This window comes from Mauremys mutica, chromosome 2 (assembly GCF_020497125.1).
Source record: "Mauremys mutica isolate MM-2020 ecotype Southern chromosome 2, ASM2049712v1, whole genome shotgun sequence".
In the NCBI taxonomy this organism is placed as follows: domain Eukaryota; kingdom Metazoa; phylum Chordata; order Testudines; family Geoemydidae; genus Mauremys; species Mauremys mutica.
In genome coordinates this window covers 134438845-134460702 of record NC_059073.1, presented here as the reverse complement: position 1 = coordinate 134460702, position 21858 = coordinate 134438845, and the positions used below count along the sequence as shown (strand labels likewise).

The following is a 21858-nucleotide window of genomic DNA, read 5'->3' as shown; positions in this document are numbered from 1 at the left end:
AACTGTAATTGCTCATTTCTTTTTGTTGCACACACTGGTGGTGATTGCTAACCCAACATTAGGGTCAGAAACGGGTCCCTAGGTTTTCAATCGGAGATTGAACAATTTGGGCTCAAGTCTGTTCTCGGTATTATCATCCTATATAAGGAGTAACTGTACTGAAAGTTGATGATGCCAAGTTGTTGTAAGAGAGAGGAGACTGAAGGCCACTGATTTAAAAGGATTTACTCCAGGTTTATACCAGTGGAGCTGAGATCAGCTCTGGCCCATTATGTGTTTTATTTTTTAAATAGGTTGCTCTCCTGGTTTTGATCGAATGGCAGGTGGTGGGGAGCATGTGTTTGCTCCCAAACTTGAATCTTCATAAGTGTTAGTTCAATTAGACTGAAATATTAAGTGTCTCTTGTTTCTTTCATCTTGGAGTGAGATATCATTACTCCTTTATGGGTCATGCTGTATGTATATAGTTATGTCAAATTATTTTTAGGGCCATAATTGCTTTCTCAGCTAATAGGAATTGATGCAATTATCCCGTCTGGTTTTTATTTTCCTTCGTGTTCCAATATGTGTCTTTCCAGTTCTGCTTTACATCCCACAGGGAATTGTGAAGGAAATGCAGTGCAGTGCTTCAGAAAACTAATCTCTTGGAGGTTATTTATCTCAGGCACAACTTGTTAACTTTGTTCCTTTCATGAGGCAAAAATAGAAATGAAACATTTCTGTGGTTAACAGGTATGGACTCTTACAAAGGCAAGGTTGGAAACCTATATTCCAGATAGTATGTAGCCCCTAGCAGTTCTTTCCAGGTAGGAAAAGTTCTAATCCTTAGAAAGAATTTTCAAACTTTCATTAATTAAATGAAAATTTCAGTGACCAGTTCGGGGTCAACTCTCAGGTTCTTGGATCAGTCCCAGACAGCAGGTGCTGGGACTGATATAGAGGAAGCATCTTTCAATCCTTAAATACATCCTTCCTCCCCAGCCTCATCTGATTCTCAGTTGGCTTTAGGTAGATTTCATGAGAGTCCAGTTCTCAGCTGAAACAACAGTTCTCCAGGAAGTGAAATCTTTGAGATGGAACAAGGAATAAAGTAACAGACTAAGGACCTTCCCTCCACAAAAATGAATCCAAACCATGTTAACACACAAACTTGGGACAAACAGTAGTGAATATGGTTTTCTGAAGATGTCTATACTTGTTGCTTACACAGCTCTCATTTAAAATAAGTAAGAGCAGCAAGGCTAAATATTAGCTATTTAAGGGGTCTAAAAACCCTGGAAGGAGACTGAATGGTTACAGTAAACGGGTAGGGTTAAAATGGGGCTGAATTAGCAGGAAACTATTCCACTGTTCCATCTCACCACTAGAAAAGGTCTCCCAGAGGAAGTTTGGAAGCTTGTTTGTGTTGTTTTGTCAGGGAGACAGCCTAATAGAAATGCAGGTGCTGGAAATGGGGAGCAAAACTAACCCTTTTCCTCAAATTCCCTTGACATTTACCAAACTAAACCCATTTTTTGGATCTTGACGTAAATGTGTTATTCCAGAATTCATTTTTCCCTTTCCATTAGGAGTACAATACTAGGTTTACACAATGCTGACTGGTATGAATGTTGATAATTGAAAGGGTAGTGTAGAATGAGCATGGCTGGCATATTAATAGGAATTCTAAATATAAGTGCATATGAACTTATCATGTCCTAATTCTTGGTGTCATTTTGATACACACCTTCTGTCTTTGCTGGAGTCTACAGTATGTCTGGCAAATGATTGATCAACCTGCCTTCAGCAATACAGTATTTTTTTCTGCTTTTCAAATTCACATGAATTGCAGATTGTGCTTAACCATTTCAGCCATCTGGAAAGTTAAAATTACCTTGTGTTAAATGTTTGCATAAATAAGTATTATAGAAGACAAAGTTGGAAAATAATTTCTTGGTCATTTATTCTGTTTTACTTCAATAGCACCGAATTTTTCTGTATACTAAACCCATACGTTTTTGGTCCAGTCTCCTCTTAAATACTTAGTGTTGGGAGTCTCATCAAGTACCCATATCAAGTTGCCCCATAGTATGTGTGGTAATATACTGGTGTGTGTGTGTGTGTGTGTGTGTGTGTCTGTGTTTTGGCAATATTCACAGACCAGTCAGTCATAGCCAAAGTGCAAAAATTTCATCTGTTGTCTGTCATGGAACATGACATGAAGACATATATTAATGCAAAATTCATACATGATAGGTCAGGAGGAGAAGCTTACAGAGAAGAACTTCATAGGGTAGATAGGAGAGACCAGAACAGTTGTAGTTCAAAAATTAATTGTCAGGGGTACAAAAATGTCCAGTGAGGATGTGACTCTAAAACAAGCTTTCAGACCAAGAGCAGCAAATCAATGAAATATGTGTCAGCTAAATGAAGGTTCATTTCTCCATTTGTGCCTAATCTTCTTGTCTAAAAGGACACCAGTTTTTTAGTAAAGATACAACATGGTGGGGAATGCCTGGCTGGCATTACAAGTGCAGAAGTTCTGCACTAATCCATTTTCTTTCAGTCTCTAAAAATTAGATAGCAGATTGCCTTCCCCTCATGAACAGAATGAGGGTGGAGTTTTGTTTTGTTTTGTTTTTTCTGTGTGTGTGTGTGTGTGTGTGTGTGTGTGTTTTAATTAGAAAAGGTTTCCATGGCATCGCTAATCTTGAGAAAAACAGAGATTGACTTGTGAAAGCAAAAATGACATCACTTTCATTAGAGCCAGTCCTAAGTTTTTGTCAGTTTCTTGTGCATGTGTTGCTTATTTCAGTGGTCATTCCATACTATTATTCTTGGTTGTATAGTTTCCTTGGTGGGTTTATATGTAGAATCCATCAAGAAGGATTGATTGTGTGCGTGTGTGTGTTTTATTTTTATCTATTTGCTTTAAAGTTACATGTTTTATCATGGGGGAAAAAACATTGATTTTTTCCCCAATGCCCACAAAACTTTGCCGGGTTACAAACAGATGCACTACAAGCCAGTGCATCATAAACACCAAAACATTCTGCTTTTCCATACCTCAGCCAGCCAGCCATGTTAAATTTGGCCAAATGGCTTCTGGTTCTGCCATTTAGCAGGAGGAGAACACCGAACTCATTTAATTTCTAATAGGATCTACTTTAGATTGTAATCTTTGTTTGCAGGAGGGGAATGTTTGTTTCCATCTCAAATTCAGTGATTTGTGGTTCATTCACTATCTATGCACCCAATTTCCCATCATAAAACTTTTTAAAGGAAAACTGTACCATAGGGGGTCAGCATTTAATTACAGGGCATAAAAATGAGACTTTCAAAACGAATGATGGTGGACTTCCCTTACTAGTTTTGTTTAGCACTGTAGCACTGACCCTTTTTATTGTCAATAAAAGTAACAGAAACCACCTCACAACCAATTTCCTTTCTTTGTCATGCGTTCAAATGGTCCTTCTAGACCAGTAATTCTTAACCTTTACTGCAGCCTGCACCCCTTTGGTTCTCAAAAATATATCTAGGTTTAAGGGGTGCGAGAACATATTTTGTTTGTATAATACAGTAATAATTAAAAAGTATAATGTTAATAAATACATAGGTTTCATGAAACAAAATAGTTGTACTTACGTGCCTGTGCTTAATTTGTGTTTTTGATGATTTATCTTCTAAAAATAAATCTGGCATGTCTCGCACCCCCGGAAAGGGCATCTCGCACCCCAGGTTAAGAACCACTGATCTAGATTGTTAACCTGACTCTGACAATGGCTAATACCAGTTGCTTCAGAGGAAGAAACCCTACATTGGAAAATTATGGAGTAGCTCACTTATTGAGAAAGTTTTCCCAATGCCAGGAAGCTAGAGAGAGATTTATATCCATACCTCTATTATTTCATCCAAGTCATGTATGTCTTTTTAAAATCCTACTAAGCCCTTGGCCTCAATTATATCTTGCAGCCATGAATTGCACAATTTAGTTATGTACTGATTGTAAAAAAAATACTTTAATGAAAGTTACTCACACAGATAGTCTCTCTGAATTCTATGAGATATGGGCAGTAGGAGTGGGTCCTAAAATGCAGTCGGGGGTGTGTGTGTGTGTGTGTGTGTGTGTGTGTGAGAGAGAGAGAGAAAGAGAGAGAGACCAGCACCATTCCTAATATAACGAGGCAATAAGCACAGTAATTTCTAAAATCTGTAAGGAAATTAATGTATTGTGTGAATGACTAGTATAATATATACTTATATACACACACACAAATGCTTGTCTATTTATGTGCTGCATATACAGGCACATAAGAATGAATATTAACCATGTATGTACTTTTGATAGCTAAACAAATATTAAAAATGTAAAGGAGAACTGATTAGTTATTAATTTCATTACATCATCTTTACATTGAGAAATATAGATGATTCTTGACTAACTTCATCTGAGCTTGCCAGTAGTTAGGGGTGTGTGTGTGTGTGTGTGTGTGTGTAAAATAACCAAGAGAGGTAACAAAGAAACTAAAACAACAAACTGAAATGACTGGAAAGAAATACCTTGGAAGAGACTTCTTTTAAACGATGAAGGAAAATATATGGACAACATAAAAAATTCATATTGTCAGCAAACAAGGAGAAAACATTTCATTTATAGAGCGAGACAGAAAGTGATATGGGAAAAAGATACACTCCATGTAAATTTATTAAGTGCAACTTTCTCTCTCTCTCTTTTAGATAAAAAACCTCTTCATGAAATAAAACCCCAAAGTAAGTTGTTTTTTGTCTTGTAAATATATATACATATTTATATTTTTCATTTTCTCTTTCATTCTGCTTTATTTGTTTAGGAACTAAATAAAACAAAGTTGTATGAAAGGCAAATGGATTAACAAAAGCCTCTTCTTAGTAATCATAGATTTTAGATTAAATATAAAAAAGTGACTATTCTTCAGCAGTTATGAATCAAATTGTGGGCCCTTTCTGCAGTAATGCTTATCTTAGAATTGCTCTCTTGACGTCTGTTGTGGTTTTATGGTTAAAACTGGACCAAATAAAAAATGTCTATATAAACAAAAGTTTTTGCCCAACCAGCTGAAATTTTTGAGTTTTCAGGTTTCCCTTTTTACAAAAACACCCCCAAATGTCTAGAATTTCAATGAAGACATTTTGATTATATTTTTGACCTAATTATGTTGTGGGGGAAAATCTGTTTTCTGAGAAGCACTAGTTCGGAGTCTGAATATGTGAAAATTTCTTTTAATTCTTCCGGTGAAAGATTCCCTATAAGTGCATATTATTTATTTGAAACTCCCAGATATAAAGGCCACATTTTATAATGGGTCTAAGTGAATTTAGGTACTTTAATTCCATTTAAAATTTACTGAGATTTGGTCATCTATTTGGCAATCCTTTGGCAATCCCAGCCCAAGGTATATATTCTTAGGAATACATAAAGTAAGCTTTAGATGTCAAATTGACAGTTAATTTTCATGGGGCTTCATAAAGGGAAGTTCAGTAAACACAGTTCAGAGTATTCTTCTATGTTAAAAACAGGGATTTCTAACCAAAATGATTCTTTCATAATGCATCTTATCCACTGATACTCATATCCACACAGATTGAGGATATATAACTTAGCTGCAAATGTGATGCAATAAAAGTAATAATAAAGAAGAATAATTATCCTCCTGGATAGCTGCATCTCTTGGCAGGCTGAAGGAACTTGGCCTTCGGTTTCTCATCTTGTAACATATTGGAGTTCTGTGGTGTCCTACATAACCATCCTTATTACGTTTTATTGCTTGTATTGCACAGAGTCCTTGAATAAGAGCATTTTCCAATTATGAAATATTTCTATGGATATTCAAAATCAAAAGCAAACTGTAAAACATTCCATGGTTGGCTTGCATTTTCATGCCCTTCTAAATTTGTCTTAATGGGACCATCCTCGTTCTGCCCTGTACTATTGATCTATTTTGTAAGTTATCTTGAGCAATTGCTGCATTTTTATCTGTGCACCTCCTTTTTAATTATTGGATCCTAAGAGAATCCATCAAACTGCTTTAATTTCAGATTTATTAAAAATAAAACCTTAATGGGAGTCAATTTTAATGCATGAGGCTCCTAGTGGAATTAAATGGTGTTTCTTTAAGCTGTGAGGCTAGAAGTACATTATATAAATACAGCTTGTTGCTGTTCAGTGAAAATAGGGGCTTAGTTTAAGACTACATGAATCATCATTGATGTGAAATCAATCAATTATGAAGATAATTAAGAAACAACCTGTTCTGCTAAATAGCCTTATACATGGTTCTCTGGCTTTGACTTGTTTCATATCGGTTAAGACTTTAACATGCTCAACAAATGATTGTATGGAGAGACAGGTTTCCAGAGGCTGGAGAGGACAAAAAGAGAGTAAAATGAAGGAAGAGGAAGAATGAAAGCTAGAGAAATCTTTGATATCTCCTAACAAACTGTAATGGCAAACCAGAGGAAATGTGTGCCCTCCATGGCTCATGGAAAGCACTTATTGTAAATGAGATAATTTAATCAATTACATTTCCTAATGTACTAAACCAAATGTTTCATTTTCTGCTCCTGCACATCTTAAATTATCTTCAGGTGCTTTATGAAACTTAATCATAGTTAATAGAAACTTCATTACCATCAAATATGCTTTCAATAAATGTTGTGTAACAGTGTTAGGAGATGGAGTGAAATATTGGTTATGATTACCACAAACACATACCCTGTAACAAAATCATAGAAACTTATTGCTTTAAGAAAGTCACTGCCTCCTCTGGGTCAGGAAAATGCAGTTCATTAAATAATAATTGGTTGACTTCAAGTGTTATTTTCAGTTGAATCCCATCTGGAAAAAAACACAAAGTATCAAAGTAAAAAAAAATTCCACGGTTCCTTTTCTTGAATCTCCATTTTCCCAAGGGAAAGAAATTCTGCATAAAAGGCGAGAATGGAAAAAGAGATTAAAGTGTTGGGCTTTTTTCATTTTCATTTGTTGTTTGGAAACAAATAATAGTGCTCTGAATAGAAATGAAAGAATAAACACTTCTTTTATAAGCAGCATTGTCCCTTGGAACAAAATTAGTACCATTTTGCTTCTTTAAATTGTCATACTTAGTGAATTCTTTTTTTTCCTTCCGATTCTTAACTGTTTGTAGTTTTGCTGTTGTGTCTTTTCATCCCTGACTAAGAAGTAGTTGTGTGAATACCTGAGTATCACTTTCAGGTCACATCTAATACAAAAAACCCCCCGAAAAACACTGAACATCTTGTTAAAGATAAGGAATCCTAGAAAACAAAAAACTTATACCAAGAATAGAACCATCAAATTTAGGTCCCAGTTGTGTTTTTAAAAATATATATTTTTCATTAAAGTAAATTGTTTTGTTGTTCTAATGCTGTTAGTATTTTCTCCAAATCTTTTTGATTAGTATTTGAATATTCTCCTCAGCACTTGTAATCCAAACATGGCAATCTTGTGCTGAAACCAAAAATGAAACTGACTGATCTATTTTGTTGTCTAAAATGAGTGAAAACGAGAATATAAATTATCTAAGTAATTGTTTGAATAATGTAAGAATTAAGAATTATAAATTTCTATTAGTAAGATAGCTGAGGGATTTTCTTAATGATTTTTACCCTAACAGTGTTTAAAATGTGACAGCTCTTTAAAATATTCTCAGTTTTACATATCCTGTTTTGTCAGTGAAGAATAACTTCTGAACTCCTGTTCTATACATCTGTTGCCACCTATGCTCTACACCTCTGGCAGCAGCGGATTTTTATTATTAGCAGGGGTATGCATATTTTAGATCAGAATTTAACCTAGTTTAAAGGAGGAGGGAACAAATTAAGATTTTCCAATGTTTTCTGTAGAAAAGGATACTTTTTAAAGGTTATGTTTAAGACAATTACTGGATAGGTCAATGTAGCTCTCAAAAGGATGGGAATGTAGAGGTGGGGAGCTCATACACTTGTTAACTGATTACTTCTACCCCATGGGATATATACCACTCCAGGATGTTCATAATAAACAACACATCTCCTGGCTTACCCAAAGTACCAATTATCCACAAAAGTTAATTCAGGAATAAAGTATCGGAGTTAATTATCTAACAAAAAGATTGCTTGGGGACACATAAGTTAGAAGAAATTGAAATGTAGTTGATTTATAGACTTCCTTTCTTGTACCCTGGTATTAGAGATTGAAACTGAGGAAAGAAGGTTACTTTTATGGTTAATGGCAGGGACTCAGGAGATCTGGGTACAATTCTAGGTTCTACCACTGTGTGATATTGGGCAAGTCTCATGAGCTTTCTGTGCCATCTGTAAAAACGGGATAATGATACCTCCTTTGTTGGTCTTGTCTATTTGGATTGTCAGATTTTTTGGGGCAGGAAATGTCTTTTACTCTGTCTATGTATGTCACCTACCATACTGGGGAGGAGGAGAGGGTGCTGATGATGACGGGAGTCTCTCAGCACTAACATAATTCATAATAAAATGGGCTCAAAACTCCACTGTAAATTTTCTAGCATGACAAACTTTCCAAAAAATGGTCTGAGCAGACTTTGAAACATTTTCATTGTAGTTATGGCAAAAGTTTGGGCACACCATGGGTCAAAACTGGGTACTTGCCTAAGAAAATATGCCATAATTACAGTGGTGGCTTGCAAATATTGACTATTGAATAGCAGATTAAATCTTCCCTCCATTTCCTGTTCTGTCTGACAGCTGCCAATAAATGCTAACTTCTCCAGTCATGCTAGGAAAGAAAGCCAATCCATTTCCTAACATAATGAGAGAGAGCAACAATTTCTGTGTGGAAGGAAAAATGTAGTAGAAATAAAAGAATGAAATATCATAAAGATACCATATGCTCATTATAACATTATTTCGAGCTATTTTAAAACCTTATGTGCGCTTGGGTTTGATTTCACCCAAGATTAAAAACAAAGCAAATCACCGAATTGACACTTGACTCTTTTTTTCTTTAAACTTTATTTTTTTAAACATCATGACCTTAAGGATGACTAAAGTCATCCTTGTTTTGCATCATTTCATATTCCTTTCCACATCTGTTCTTTAGCATCTCTATAGCTGATCTGTTCTTAGTCATAGAGCTATTCTTGTCCATCTGCATCAGTAAAATATTACTCAGGGAAGAAGCTGACCAAAGATTGCTAACAATCTGGAGCTGTAGTTCCAGAAATATTTTTCTTCATTCATTTTTTTTAAGAACCCAGGACCTCTTGAAATATCCCTTTTTCCCCTTTGCCACCATCTAAATATGAAAACATATATGATCTGTCTCTTTCCCTTTCTACTGTTGGTCCAAAAAAAATTGGTGGGGATCATAAACCTTCACAAAAATGTTTTTGCTGTTTTGTTGGCAAAATTTGAAAGGGATGAAAATTTGTATCACAAAACTTTGAAACTTGAAAAATTTTCAGTAGCTATATCTGGCTAAAAAAATGACAAAAAGGGTATTAGAAATCTCTCTCTTTTTCTGGCCATTGTTTCACTGAAACTTGAAATCCTCATACAAATATATCAAAATTGTGAAATTCTAAAAACTTCAACCAGCACTAATGATGTATACAGTAACACATGAGCTTTATTTCTAATAGAGCTACTTGGAAAAGGAATATTTCCCCCCTCAAAAATATTAAAATTTTAAAAATAAATATAATTTGTATTTTTACAAATAAAAATGGGTTTTCAACTAAACAAATTTTTGCAAAAAAAAAAATCTAGTTCTGATTTTAACACCTCCCCCCCCCGCCACACACACACACAATAAAGAAAAGTGTAGACGAGAATAATTTGACCATGTCTTGTTTCTAAATGTTCTTTTTAAAAAGTCCCATTTGTGGCACATTGTCAAACCATTGACAGCACAGGCTAAACATGGTCATATTGTACCCTCAGGCTGTTCTGATTGGCAGCTCGGATTCTTACACCATCACCATATAGCCAATTTCGAAACAGCACTGAAAAATCCAATCTAATGCTTAATGAGAGAGGCATGACCAGCATAAAAATCAGTCCAAGCCGAGAGACACTAAACTCCAAGGGCTTTGGCAAAGAACTAGAGAATGAACCCTACCCAGAGGTCACTCACTTTAAGTTCCTTCAATGTGTCCTGGCTCTCTCCAGGAGTTAGAACTCTGAATTCAACTCAGAAGAGAGACACCGTTCCTTCCCCTCACGGCAACCAGCAATGGGCTTTGGAGCAACTCCCTTCCTGGAAGAACTCCCTCCACAGCAGAAGAGCCTCAGTCAAGACGATACTGCCCCAAAACTTATCCCAACAGAAACTAGGTACCGAAAAAGCCCACCCTCCACAAACTTGTGCTGCAGAAGCAATTTTATTAGCTAGAAATGATAATCTACAAGTAAGATTGTTGATGGTTATCTTCATGAATAACTGAGTGTACTTCATATATATTCAACGTTATGTCCTAGCCTACGTCTCCCCTGCCACCACAATCTGCCTTCTTTTGCGTATGGACACTCTGACCTAAAAGAAAATTATGTTTTGTGCAAGGGGCATTAAGTTTATGAAAGTCAAACAAAGGTGGCATCTGATAGAAATACAATAAATTAATGATCATGTCAGGACATTAAATTCTACAAAGACCTTGATTTTTTTTTTGATTTTTTTTATTTGTGTTATAGTGTTTAAGTTTCCTCAATACATCACTTTGCATCTACAATATCCCTTGTGGAGCTGGATGTTGAAAGTCCCAGAAACTATTAGCCACCCAGAGTAGGGGAAATCCCTTCATACAACAGATCTGAACTCTTCACAGATGTTCCTGGACCACAAGCTAGAAATCTTTACGGGCATATCCCCTTTAAACTCAGATACATGAGTATGTACGTGTTGGAGATTTTCTGCCACTGTTTCTGGAATGGCCACTGTAAATATAAGGCTTTTTTCCAGGGAAAAGCCTGACAGCCACTCTGATTTGCCCTGAGAGTCTCTGTCTCTTTACTAAGTAATACAATCCAAGGAGAACTGGTTTAAGGTAAATGGAGATTCTGTGAGCAGAGTTTGCTTTATATCTCTGAGTACTTGGCTTGGATTCTGTAGAGGACGGCTTGATAACCAATAGCCCATTGCCTCAGCCTACTTAAAGCAGAGTGTATCTTTTTTTTTTTTTCTGCTTGTTGCTCCTATTGTACAGCTCCCTTGAAATTAGGGGGCTGTCAGTATTCCACCGATGCATTTGGCAAAATAGATGATGTGCATTCCTGGCAAGTTAAGTGTCCAACATTTAGTTTACATAACTAAGTGGTAAACCAGAAAAAGCAACTTTTACAAATTAGGTCCCTGCTCACAATTTCTCAACACACATCGTCAGCATCCTTCTGTCCTATTTCTCTTAAAATTGTTTGACCATCTAGTTCTTACATACAGTATAGGGTTTGAGGTGAAATTCCCACCTGTGCAGAGCTCGGCACAAGATAATGCCTCAGACTAAGAATTAAGTGGTGCAAGGCCATCTACTGGCCTTCTATACAATACTGCATTCTTCCTCTGTGTGTTGCAATGCTTCACAATGCATTCTCTGTTTACTGCTCAGTTATTGAATAGTTTGGTCTGAATTTCCAATTCCTACTTATTTTCACTATGATTTGTTTGTTTAAAATAATACTTTCTTCCAATATGCATTTGATAATGCAACGACCATATTTGTGAGACAGTAAAAGCTTTACAGAGTGAATACATGACCATTTCTTTCTCTAAAGCAAAGTTCAGCATAAGGGGAATTATCTAAGGGCCCACAAAGTGTCTTGCCTAGTAATTTAATTACACGGTTCTTGGTCCCAACTCCCACCCGATCATGCATAGTTGGACCTAGACAGCTCTGTTGTTGCAGGTCTCATCTGGGCTACCCTCATCTGCTACCAAAGTTTTAAAATGTAAAAAACTTAGTGCTTATGTATTGGGCAGCTTATGACCGTTTGCCATTAAAAACAGATATGAAACCGAAGAGCACTTGCAGGAATTCTCATTGATGGCTCAGATTCCATCAGCTCAGTAGGACACTATCAAACCCTGTAGGCTGACTCCTTAGCTTTCTTGTGTGTTTGAGAGGTGGTAAAGTAAAACCCACAGTAGAGGGTGAAATATGAAATCTTTACTTCACCAATCATTCCATCAAGTTTGCTCTCTCCTGGATGAGCAGCAGAGCTCAACCCCAAACCCTACATGTCCCTGGAGACCAGTGCGAGACAAGAGTTGGTGTTGGGGACTGGTCCTGCTTTGAGCAGGGGGTTGGACTTGATGACCTCCTGAGGTCTCTTCTAACCCTAATATTCTATGATTCAATGGTTCTATAAGAGGCATTTTGTTCCCTAACAGCGCCTATCCTAGCTATAGTTGTGCTGGAGTCTCCTCTTTACTAAGACAATGTAACTCAGCCCTTAATCTCACTAGGCTGGAATGGGGAATGATGCTTGTCACCCCCATTGTACCCACCCTGCTCCCCAGACCTGTGGAATACACTGCTGTGGTGGGGGATAAGCTAGGATGAGATTTGCGCTCAGTTCTCTTCACTCATGGACCTGCTAATGTTGAACCCTCCAGTCACACGAAACGTCAGATGAAGTGCCAGACATTTCCTAGAAACACCCGATGTTCCAGTTGTCTCCTGTTGTATTGGGTTTTTTTAAACACCTTCCCCATGTGTTAAATAATCGTGAAAGTTTATAAGAGTGAAAAAGAGGAAGAGAAATTAAACGAATACCCATGCATGGCAATTGCTGGGCAGGAGGGCACCCCAAGCCCTCATTACATACCATCCAAAAATCTCAGCATATTCCTCACTGAGAAACATTAGTCTTGAGATCTAGTCTGAGCCCAGCTTAATTTTTACCTTCCCAAATGCACCAATCAATCCTCATGTGGGCAGTTTGGGGGGAGGGGGGGAGAGGGAGAGGCAGAATGAGTGTGTGTCGCTAATCTGGTGCCTACATTTTCTCCTTTCAGATATTGAGAACGCCAGTGACATTGCCTTGTACTCAGGCCTGGGTGCTGCAGTCATTGCTGTAGCTGTGCTGGTAGTCGGCATTACACTCTATAGACGGAGCCAGAGCGAGTACGGTGTGGATGTGATTGATTCATCTGCGCTGACAGGAGGCTTCCAGACATTTAATTTTAAAACAGTCCGGCAAGGTTAGTGTTGTGATTTCATCATCTTCCCTCGCAGCTTCTGTTGAGAGAGAGCATGCAGCCTCTGGCAGCATGAGACCTCCACAGGCAGGGCTGCCCAGAGGATTCAGGGGGCCTGGGGCAAAGCAATTTCAGGGGCCCCTTCCATTAAAAACATTGCAATTTCAGGGGCCCAGGGCAAATTGCCCCACTTGCTCCCCCGCACAGGAGGCCCTGGGAAAAATAAACCTTCTGCATCTCAGCACAAACCTAGTTTTGAGAAAACTTCTTTACAAGGTATCACTGGTTCTCAGCATCAGCTAGTGCTAAAAGGCACTAAAGCTCATTAAAAGGGGTGGACAAATATTTTCCATCAAAACTTTTTTTGGTTTGAAAACTAGGGGTTTTTAAAAAGCAGAAAATAATCACGGACAGTGTCTGCTTCCCTTCAAAATTTGTTGTGGTTTTTTTTAATTGAAAAGCTGAAATTAGTCTGCCAAAACCTGAATATGGTTTGGGGTTTCAGAAGTGTGTGGCCAAATATCTGCTGCTTGCTGTGTTTGATTGTTTAAAGAAACAATAAAAGAATTCTGCTTAAAAAAAATCCAAAACTTTTGAACCACCTCAGCTTGACCAATCGCCTGAGCCCGTCCAGTCAGAGATATTTCCAGGTTTCTGATACTCTGCTGGCTTCCTTGACTCATATCTGTCTCCATAACTTTGGGTTCATTTAGGTTAGAACATAAGAACAGCCATATTGGGTCAGACCAAAGGTCCATCCAGCCCAGTATCCTGTCTACCGACAATGGCCAATGCCAAGTGCCCCAGAGGGAGTGAACCTAACGGGTAATGGTCAAGTGATCTCTCTCCTGCCATCCATCTCCACTCTCTGAGAAACAGAGGCTAGGGACACCATTCCTTACCCATCCTGGCTAATAGCCATTAATGGACTTAACCTCCATGCATTTATCTGTTTCCTAGAGACTGGCTCCATGGGGTCCCTCACAAACTGGAGATGGTTACTCTGGGTTTGTCTTTAGTATAGCTTATGTACATACTCCACGAACTGAGCATTTGACCTTGGTCTAGAATCTGGGATGAGCCTATGTTGTGAAAACTGAAATGCTCAAAATAGCACATCCATGTGAATGGACACAGGGTGCTAAAATTAAATTAACCCAGGGGTTCTCAAACTGGGGGCCAGGACCCCTCAGGGGGTCACGAGGTTATTACTGGGGGTCGCGAGCTGTCAGCCTCCACCTCAAACCCTGCTTTGCCTCCAGCATTTATAATAGTGTTAAATATATAAAAAAGTGTTTTCAGTTTATAAGGGGGTGGGTCACACTCAGAGGTTTGCTATGTGAAAGGGGTCAGCAGGATAAAAGTTTGAGAACCACTGAATTAACCCCTCTGGGGCCTCAGGGAATGTGTGTGTGGGGGGTTCCCTTCGTAGGGTTGGGAAGGATATTGCTCGTCTCATGTAATCCCTCCCCCAGTGGCTAATTTTAAATGAAGCTACCCTCCCCTGACATGAATCTCCCTATGGCACTGAAATTAAATATAGACTATAACTTGGCATTTGAGAAGTGAAAGGGATGGTAGCCCTAATGGAAAAGCTAACAGCTTGGCTCTTCTGCAAGCCTCAAACTGCTGAATGAGCTTCAGGGTAGGGAAGGCTGTGCCCCCTATCCAACCCCCACCCACTTCCTGCCCCCCGACTGCCCCCCCCTCAGAATCCCCGACCCATCCTGCTCCTTGTCCCCTCACCATCCCCCAAAGACAACGACACCACCACCACCACCACCACCACCCCGGGACCCCACCCCTGCTCCCTGTCCCCTGACTGCCCCGACCCCTATCCACCCCCTCCGCTGAGTCCTGACAGACCCCCAGAACACCCACAATCCAAACCCCCCATTCCCTGTCCCCTGACCGCCCCCCCAACCTCTGCCCCCTCCCTATGCCCTGACTGTCTCCAAGACTCCCTGTCCCCTAGTAACCCCCCCCCGCCCAGTCCCGGCCTCTTACGCCCGGCTCCCCCCTCACCCGGAGCTTCAGCGCGTTGCATCCATGGCCATCCCTGAACAGCTGTGCAGCGTGGCTCCGGCGGGGCCTGAGCTCTGCCCCGCTCAGAGCCGCGTGGTAAGGGGGCGGGGCTGCGAGCTACTCCCTGCTCAGAGCCCCAGGATAAAGGAGATGGGGCTGTGAGCTTCCTCCACTCAGCCTGGAGCTCGCAGCCCTGCCCCCTTATCACGCGGATCTGAGCGGGGCGGAGCTCAGGCCCCACCGGAGTCAGGCTGAAGCTGTTCAGGGACAGCCCTGGGTGTGCTGAGGCTCCGGGAGAGGGGCGGAGATGGGATCAGGTCGGGCTGGGGCAGGAGCTTCAGCCGTTCTCTTGGGGGCCCCTGCAGAGCCCGGGACCTGGGGCAAATTGCCCCACTTGCCACCCCCCCTGGGCGGCCCTGTCCACAGGAGGGTGGAACTGGCTTATGCAGAGCAAGGTGTGTGGTCTAGTGGCAAGGGTTGGGCCTGGCGGTTGGAATTCTGGGGTCTTTTCCTATCTCTGCCGCCTATTTCTGTGTGAACTCAGACAAGTGACTAATCTCTGCTTGCCTCAGTTTATCCCTCTGTATGTGTGTTAGAAGTTGAGTATATTATTAGCTTCTTCTACTGCATTGACAACTAAAAAATGCAGAAATCATTAGCATTTAGTAAATTCCTACTCAGTTCCTATTTCTTCTATTTTTGGTTCCCAACTGAAAGTGGTTAAATTTTCATTTGTTATAGTCCTAATTTAAACAACTCATTTTCAAGCATTTTATGTTACATTGTTTGCATGCAAATTTCTATATCCTAAGATATATATGGAATAGTCGAAGACGCACAGTTGTGAAAATATATTTATTTGCTTTTTTTTGTTTTTGTTAAAGGACTTTAGAAAGTCACTGATAGATTTTACAAGACATAAATAAAGCTCCATGCTAAAAAGCAGTCGGTTTCCTGGAATATTTCCTTGGACAAAAAAATGAGATTTTGAACTAAAGTGGTGATCATTATAAAATCTTGTGTTTCTTGATTTGGTACCACTATTCTAAACTAGATGCTGGCCTTATTGAGGGTGGGTGGGTGGGTGTGAAAGTGGCCCTTTTTTTTTTCTCTCTCTCTTTAGGAAAGTGAAATGTTGCAATTGGTGCACGTGTGTGCGTGAGCACGCGCGCGCACACACACACACACATTCTGCTTTCCAAGAGAGACATACTCCACAGAGCATAAATAAAAACAACTTTGGGATGCAGAGGAATTTTAGTCATTTATTTGGACGTACAGGTTGCCTGTGAAGAGTGATATATAATTTGCAATTTTATCTTTTCCACATTATCTGAGATTGAGCTTCCAAATTAAATAAGAAGCTAATTTGTTATAAAAATCTTGTTTTGGGTTTTGTGTGGGAGATTTTGGTTTGGTTTTAATGTTGCACAGACTCCTCAGTCAGAGGCACCATAGAAATGCCCACACAGACAGTTTCTTATATTTGAGGATGCATTAGTTCAGTTGCAGCTACTTTGGATGTTTTTGGAATTTTTAAAATGAATACTTGCGAACAAACAAAAAGCCCCCAAATAGTCTGAGATTTCACATGTATTCTAACCCCCACCCCTCAGCCATACCTATAAGTCACTATTTAACATATTTTAGCCACAAGCTTAAATGCTTTGGTGGATCCAGGTTTTAAGGCTTGGATCCAAATTCCATTGATCTTAGTGGGAGTCTTTGCATTAACTTTGGCTTTGGGATCTGGCTCTTAGAACTTAGATACATATGTGATTTTCTGATTTGTGTTTTTTGTTCTTAGGCCAATTACAGCTTTAGTTTCTTCAGAATGCCACACAGCTAGGAATGAGATTCAGATACTCAGATAACATGGTGATGAGCATGATATAAAAATCTAGACAGATGAGACCTCTAGGGACTGTAGAACCCTCTCTCAAACATCGGAAAAAACAGAAAACATCTGGCTTGTTGTCCCCCCCCACCTCAGTGTATCACTTGCAAATTGTTTTGGTGGGAGTTTATTGGCATAAATTTTAAAACTGGAAACCCTAATATATAGAACCAGATTCTGTCTCCTCAGTCTGGCTCTGTGGAATGATAAAGGTAGCTCAAAGAAGCCATAACCTGGCATCAGTCTGTATGGAAAGGTGACCTTTAACTAGAATAAAGCCAGTTTACTCCGCTCCCATACCAAGATGTAAGGAACATGTCAGAGGTATGTGAGGTGAGGGGAAAGAGCAGCTCTAATCTGCAATTTTTAGCTGTTGAACAGTCTTTGGGAACAATGGCCAAATGCCATAAACTAGGGCAGCTCTTGGGCAACTCTGTTTTACGTTGAGGTAGTTGCAGATTGGCCCAGAAAATCATTTTGACCCAAATATGGCAGAGGAGAATCCATCCCATATTATTCGTGATTTGATTTCTTCAGTTGACAGCTTCATGTGATATCCCCAAATCTTAACCTTCCTAGTTTAGAATAATCTCTTTTGTAGTAATCCCTAATTCATTTAGATGAAGAGACTAGTTCTTCTGACATTAGCATGCTGGAGGTTAGCAGTAGGAGGGTTTTAAGTACATTATGCTTAGAGAAGCCTAGAAGTTTTTATCTAATCTATCTATCATGTTTAATTGAGGAATGGTGCAACTTGCTTAATTGCCGCCTTCTGGGTAGGAAAGAGTTGGTGTAGCTGGGAATTCTTTTTACATTCGAAGCTAATCAGCTGTACACAAACATCCAATACACTCAGTTTCTTTAATATCATCTGAGTTGGAGAAAATATAGTAAGAATCTCTGCTGCTGTGTTATATTGACAGCAACATCATTTTAAAAAGAAAAACCAAAAAAGGCAGGTCTTTGGAATGACTCCCCCCCACCTTTAAGATGCTGAAAGCTGCAAAGAAAGGCTTAAAAATTATGCTTATTTTCATCTAAAGAGAAATCATACCAAAGGCAGCAGCATCTGGTTAGAAATATGCATTAGAGCAGTCATTACCCACAATGAGTAAGCAGCTAAAGTGTCTATTGCCTTATTTATCAGTGGTGCTGAGGAAAATATTCAGTGGATGCTAGAACTGCAGAGGACATTTTGTCTGCAATTCAAGTTTTTGTGCAGATTAGACATGGATCTTTTGACCTGAGCTGAAATGAAAGGATCTGCAAGTATGTGAGAATGGAGCTTTTGAGGGATCCAGATTCTACACTTTTTGAGAATGATTAGTGATGTTAGCAGTCCAACTTGAGACCTATTAAAAGGGCCTAATTTTCAAAGGGTGGGTACGCTCAGCACTTTGTGAAAAATCAGATGCTTTTTAAATGACTCAAGTTGAGAACCTAAAAATCACAAGTCCTTCTTGAAAATTTAGGCCTTAAATTTATTGATTCTCCTCCTCTTTCAACTGGTGTTCTCTGAGTCAGTCTGCACCCAGAATTAGATTTGGAGCGAACCTTTTCTGCATAATTGTGGTCCCACATTTCTAGTCAACATAGTTTCCTTCAAGCCTGAATCCATACCTTCCTCTAGGCTCACTAAAAGAGTTGGTGTTCAGACATGTTTTTATTTGGTTTACACTTGATTCCTTGGTTACATGTGCCTTGACACAGCCTGGAGCATAGAAAATATAGTGTTCAAGTATCCTTTAGATCTATTGCATTGTTTCATCTCCTTTGGGACATTGCCACATGTGATTCTGATTTCTGAGAGCATTGGAAAATGAGAGGAAAGCTGGATGGGTGGTAGTGAAGAGGTCTGAAGGAGGATGCCAGTGTGATGAATTCATGCACATTTCTCTAGGAATTATCAAAACAAGGATAAAACCTTGCATCTCAGAGTCTGTGTTCTGAGAACAGTACATTTTATAGACATCTCTTAGCCTCTGAGGCTGGCTTGTTTTAAAGTTTTAACTTGATCTGGCAAGAAGCACAAATCCTTCAACGCACTTTGTACCGGCAGATCCTAGGCACCTGCATATATCCACTTGACTAAGGTTCCATGTGGGCTTGGGATTTTTTTACCTATATGGAGCTCATTGCAAGATCAGGAACTAGATCAGAAAATATTCTGCTTTAACATTGGTGAAGCCCAACAGAATAATTTTCCCGCATCTGTTCTGTTTTATTCTTTGTTATATTGCCTGGATTGCTTTTAAAAGTTTAACTGCAAACAGAAGAGGGAGACACATTATCTTCTAAGTGCAGTTTTTTATTGCCAATATGTGAGGTGGATATGTTGCAACAAAGGATCATTAGATGCCCATAGATATCAAGGGCTAGATCCTCAGCTTTGCTCCGTTAAAGCCAAAGGAGTTACACCACATAAGAGTCGGGCACCCAAAATTTTGTAGTTAATATAGAACTGACACCATTGATTTCCAGACTGGCCACTGAATTAGTACCCTAAAGGACCCTATAATTTGAGCTAAAGTGAATAACAAAAGAATTACTTTGCAGAAAGTATATTGTGCATTTCTAGTACAGCGACTTTTATCTGAGGATCTCCGAGCACTCTACGAACATTAATTAAGCCTCACAAGTCTCCTCTTTGTGTAGGAAAATGCTATCCATTTTTATAGATAGGGAAACCATGGCATGGAAAAGTAAAAGGGGGATTTTCGAAAGCACCTCACTGACATATGAGCACAAGCCCAACTGTAAGTTACTAAGGTGCTTTTGAAAATTCCAGTTAAAGTGACTTACCCAAGGTCATACAGTGAATTAGTAGCAAAATCAAGAATAGAATATAGGACTTCTAACACCCAGTCCTCTATTTTAACCACTGGGCCACACTCTGAAATTGTAAGATACAACATAAAATGGAAAGGTGGGTAAACAGACTTTTCCCTGTGTGGGTGTGGAACTCCACCTTCTTCCCCTGTTTTTTCCATTGCTCAGATTAAATTCTGGTATGTAGACATTTTTCTAGGAACCACTATGCACATAACAGTTTCCCTTGCTTGTAAAATGGTACCTGAGTACTCAATCAATTTCCTTTCATCAGGTAACTCCCTGCTTCTGAACTCATCCATGCAGCCTGACTTGACAGTGAGCAGAACGTACAGCGGACCCATCTGTCTGCAGGACCCTATGGACAAGGAGCTCATGACAGAATCTTCACTCTTTAATCCCTTGTCAGACATCAAGGTCAAAGTTCAGAGTTCATTCATGGTTTCCCTGGGAGTGACGGAGCGGGCCGAGTATCATGGAAAGGCACATTCTGGAACATTTCCCCATGGGAACAACAGAGGCTTCACGACAATACATGCCAGGAACAAAACTACATACATTCAGAATCTGTCATCTCTTTCAACAAGAAGTGAGCTGAGAACGACTGGCATTTTTGGCCATCTGGGTGGTCGATTAGTGATGCCAAACACAGGTGGGTCAATCATTTTCTTTTGAAAGCACACAAGAAAGCTGTGACCTAATGTTTGATATCATTTTGTGATATAAAGAAGAGAGGAGCTCACTTATTGGGAAATATGAAAACAACAGGAATCTTGTTCACCCAGAAGACAGTTGTTACTATCAGATCATTTAGTAAGATTACAACCAGGGCCAAATTCAGAGATGAGGGTTTATTACCTGTTGATAAATCAGCATTGTGTCTGAGCTGTTATAATCGAACACCTTCTCCTGACTCCTCAGCATGAAACTTATGCCAGTGTAGAAAACTCCCTTTTTCGTACCGGGTTCTCGATCCCACCATAGAGCTCCTCTCAGGAGTTCATTGGTGAATCAGGGTCTTAGACTCCCCTTTCCAATTTGTCCCTCACAGTCTAATTATATCAGTGACTGACCCAATGAACATTGCTGGATATCAGGACGATGCTACAGAAAAATCTGTGGGATATCATAATGATGAGAGACCACTGAGGCGAGCCACTGTTGTGAATGAAAACTACTGTGTGTGGCTGCAGCTGTTGGTCTAATTAGTTTGTTGGTTTTGGATTTTTCAGGGTTGTTGTTTTTTTCCTTCTAACTTGGTTCTGTTCTGAAAGGACATCTCCATACTGCATCACTTGTGAGATAATTGCCAGCTCAGTACTGGGTGGAGCATCAGAACTTTGCTTGAAATGGAGGAGCTAAATTTGCATCACTAATAGATGATGTTTGCTTTGTGCCTTTTAAGCTTTGTAACTTAGCGTGAGATTCTCGTCATAGCTCTGCTTGCTAATTGCTAAAAGGAAATGGAGTTTTTTAAACTTGCAGCCACTGTGTGAAACCAAATTAGAATCAAATAAAGGATATTAAGATTGCATCGCTGCAGCATATTACACTGTGCCAGTGCATTTATGTGGTGCTGACTACACCTTTTGGAGTTGTGAAATGGAATGTGTGTCAGAACTGGCCTGATGCCACTATTTCCAGCTAATTGGGCACCTTTTGAATTCTAGTGATCCTAGAGTTGAGATTCACTTTCGACTAGAGTTTGATTTCGCTTGACAACTTTTGTTCTGTGCATCCAGGCCTGTCTCTTGCTGTTTGTTTGAATGAAATGCCATTTCCAGCCTTCCTCTTCATATTTCATTGCCGCTTTAAAAAAAAAAAAGCATCAAAAACATAGTTTGTATTTAGAATAGATTGATAGTAATACGTAATTAAAAGTGATAATATTTAGCACACAGAAATGCATGATATATTC

General features: G+C 39.3%; 1 protein-coding gene across 8 annotated transcripts in view; it reads left to right on the top strand.

Moving 5' to 3' along the window:
* UNC5D (unc-5 netrin receptor D) overlaps positions 1-21858 on the top strand; it is a 297576-nt gene that overhangs the window by 232107 nt on the left and 43611 nt on the right. For 5 of the 8 annotated variants that reach the window (XM_045007079.1, XM_045007074.1, XM_045007075.1 and 2 more), the window contains 4 exons: positions 4717-4749; positions 10165-10329; positions 13007-13192; positions 20215-20592. In XM_045007079.1, the coding sequence (XP_044863014.1) occupies positions 4717-4749; positions 10165-10329; positions 13007-13192; positions 20215-20592 (762 nt within the window). The remainder of the gene's footprint in view (positions 1-4716; positions 4750-10164; positions 10330-13006; positions 13193-20214; positions 20593-21858) is intronic. The other 3 variants (XM_045007082.1, XM_045007080.1, XM_045007078.1) reach the window with 2 other exon arrangements.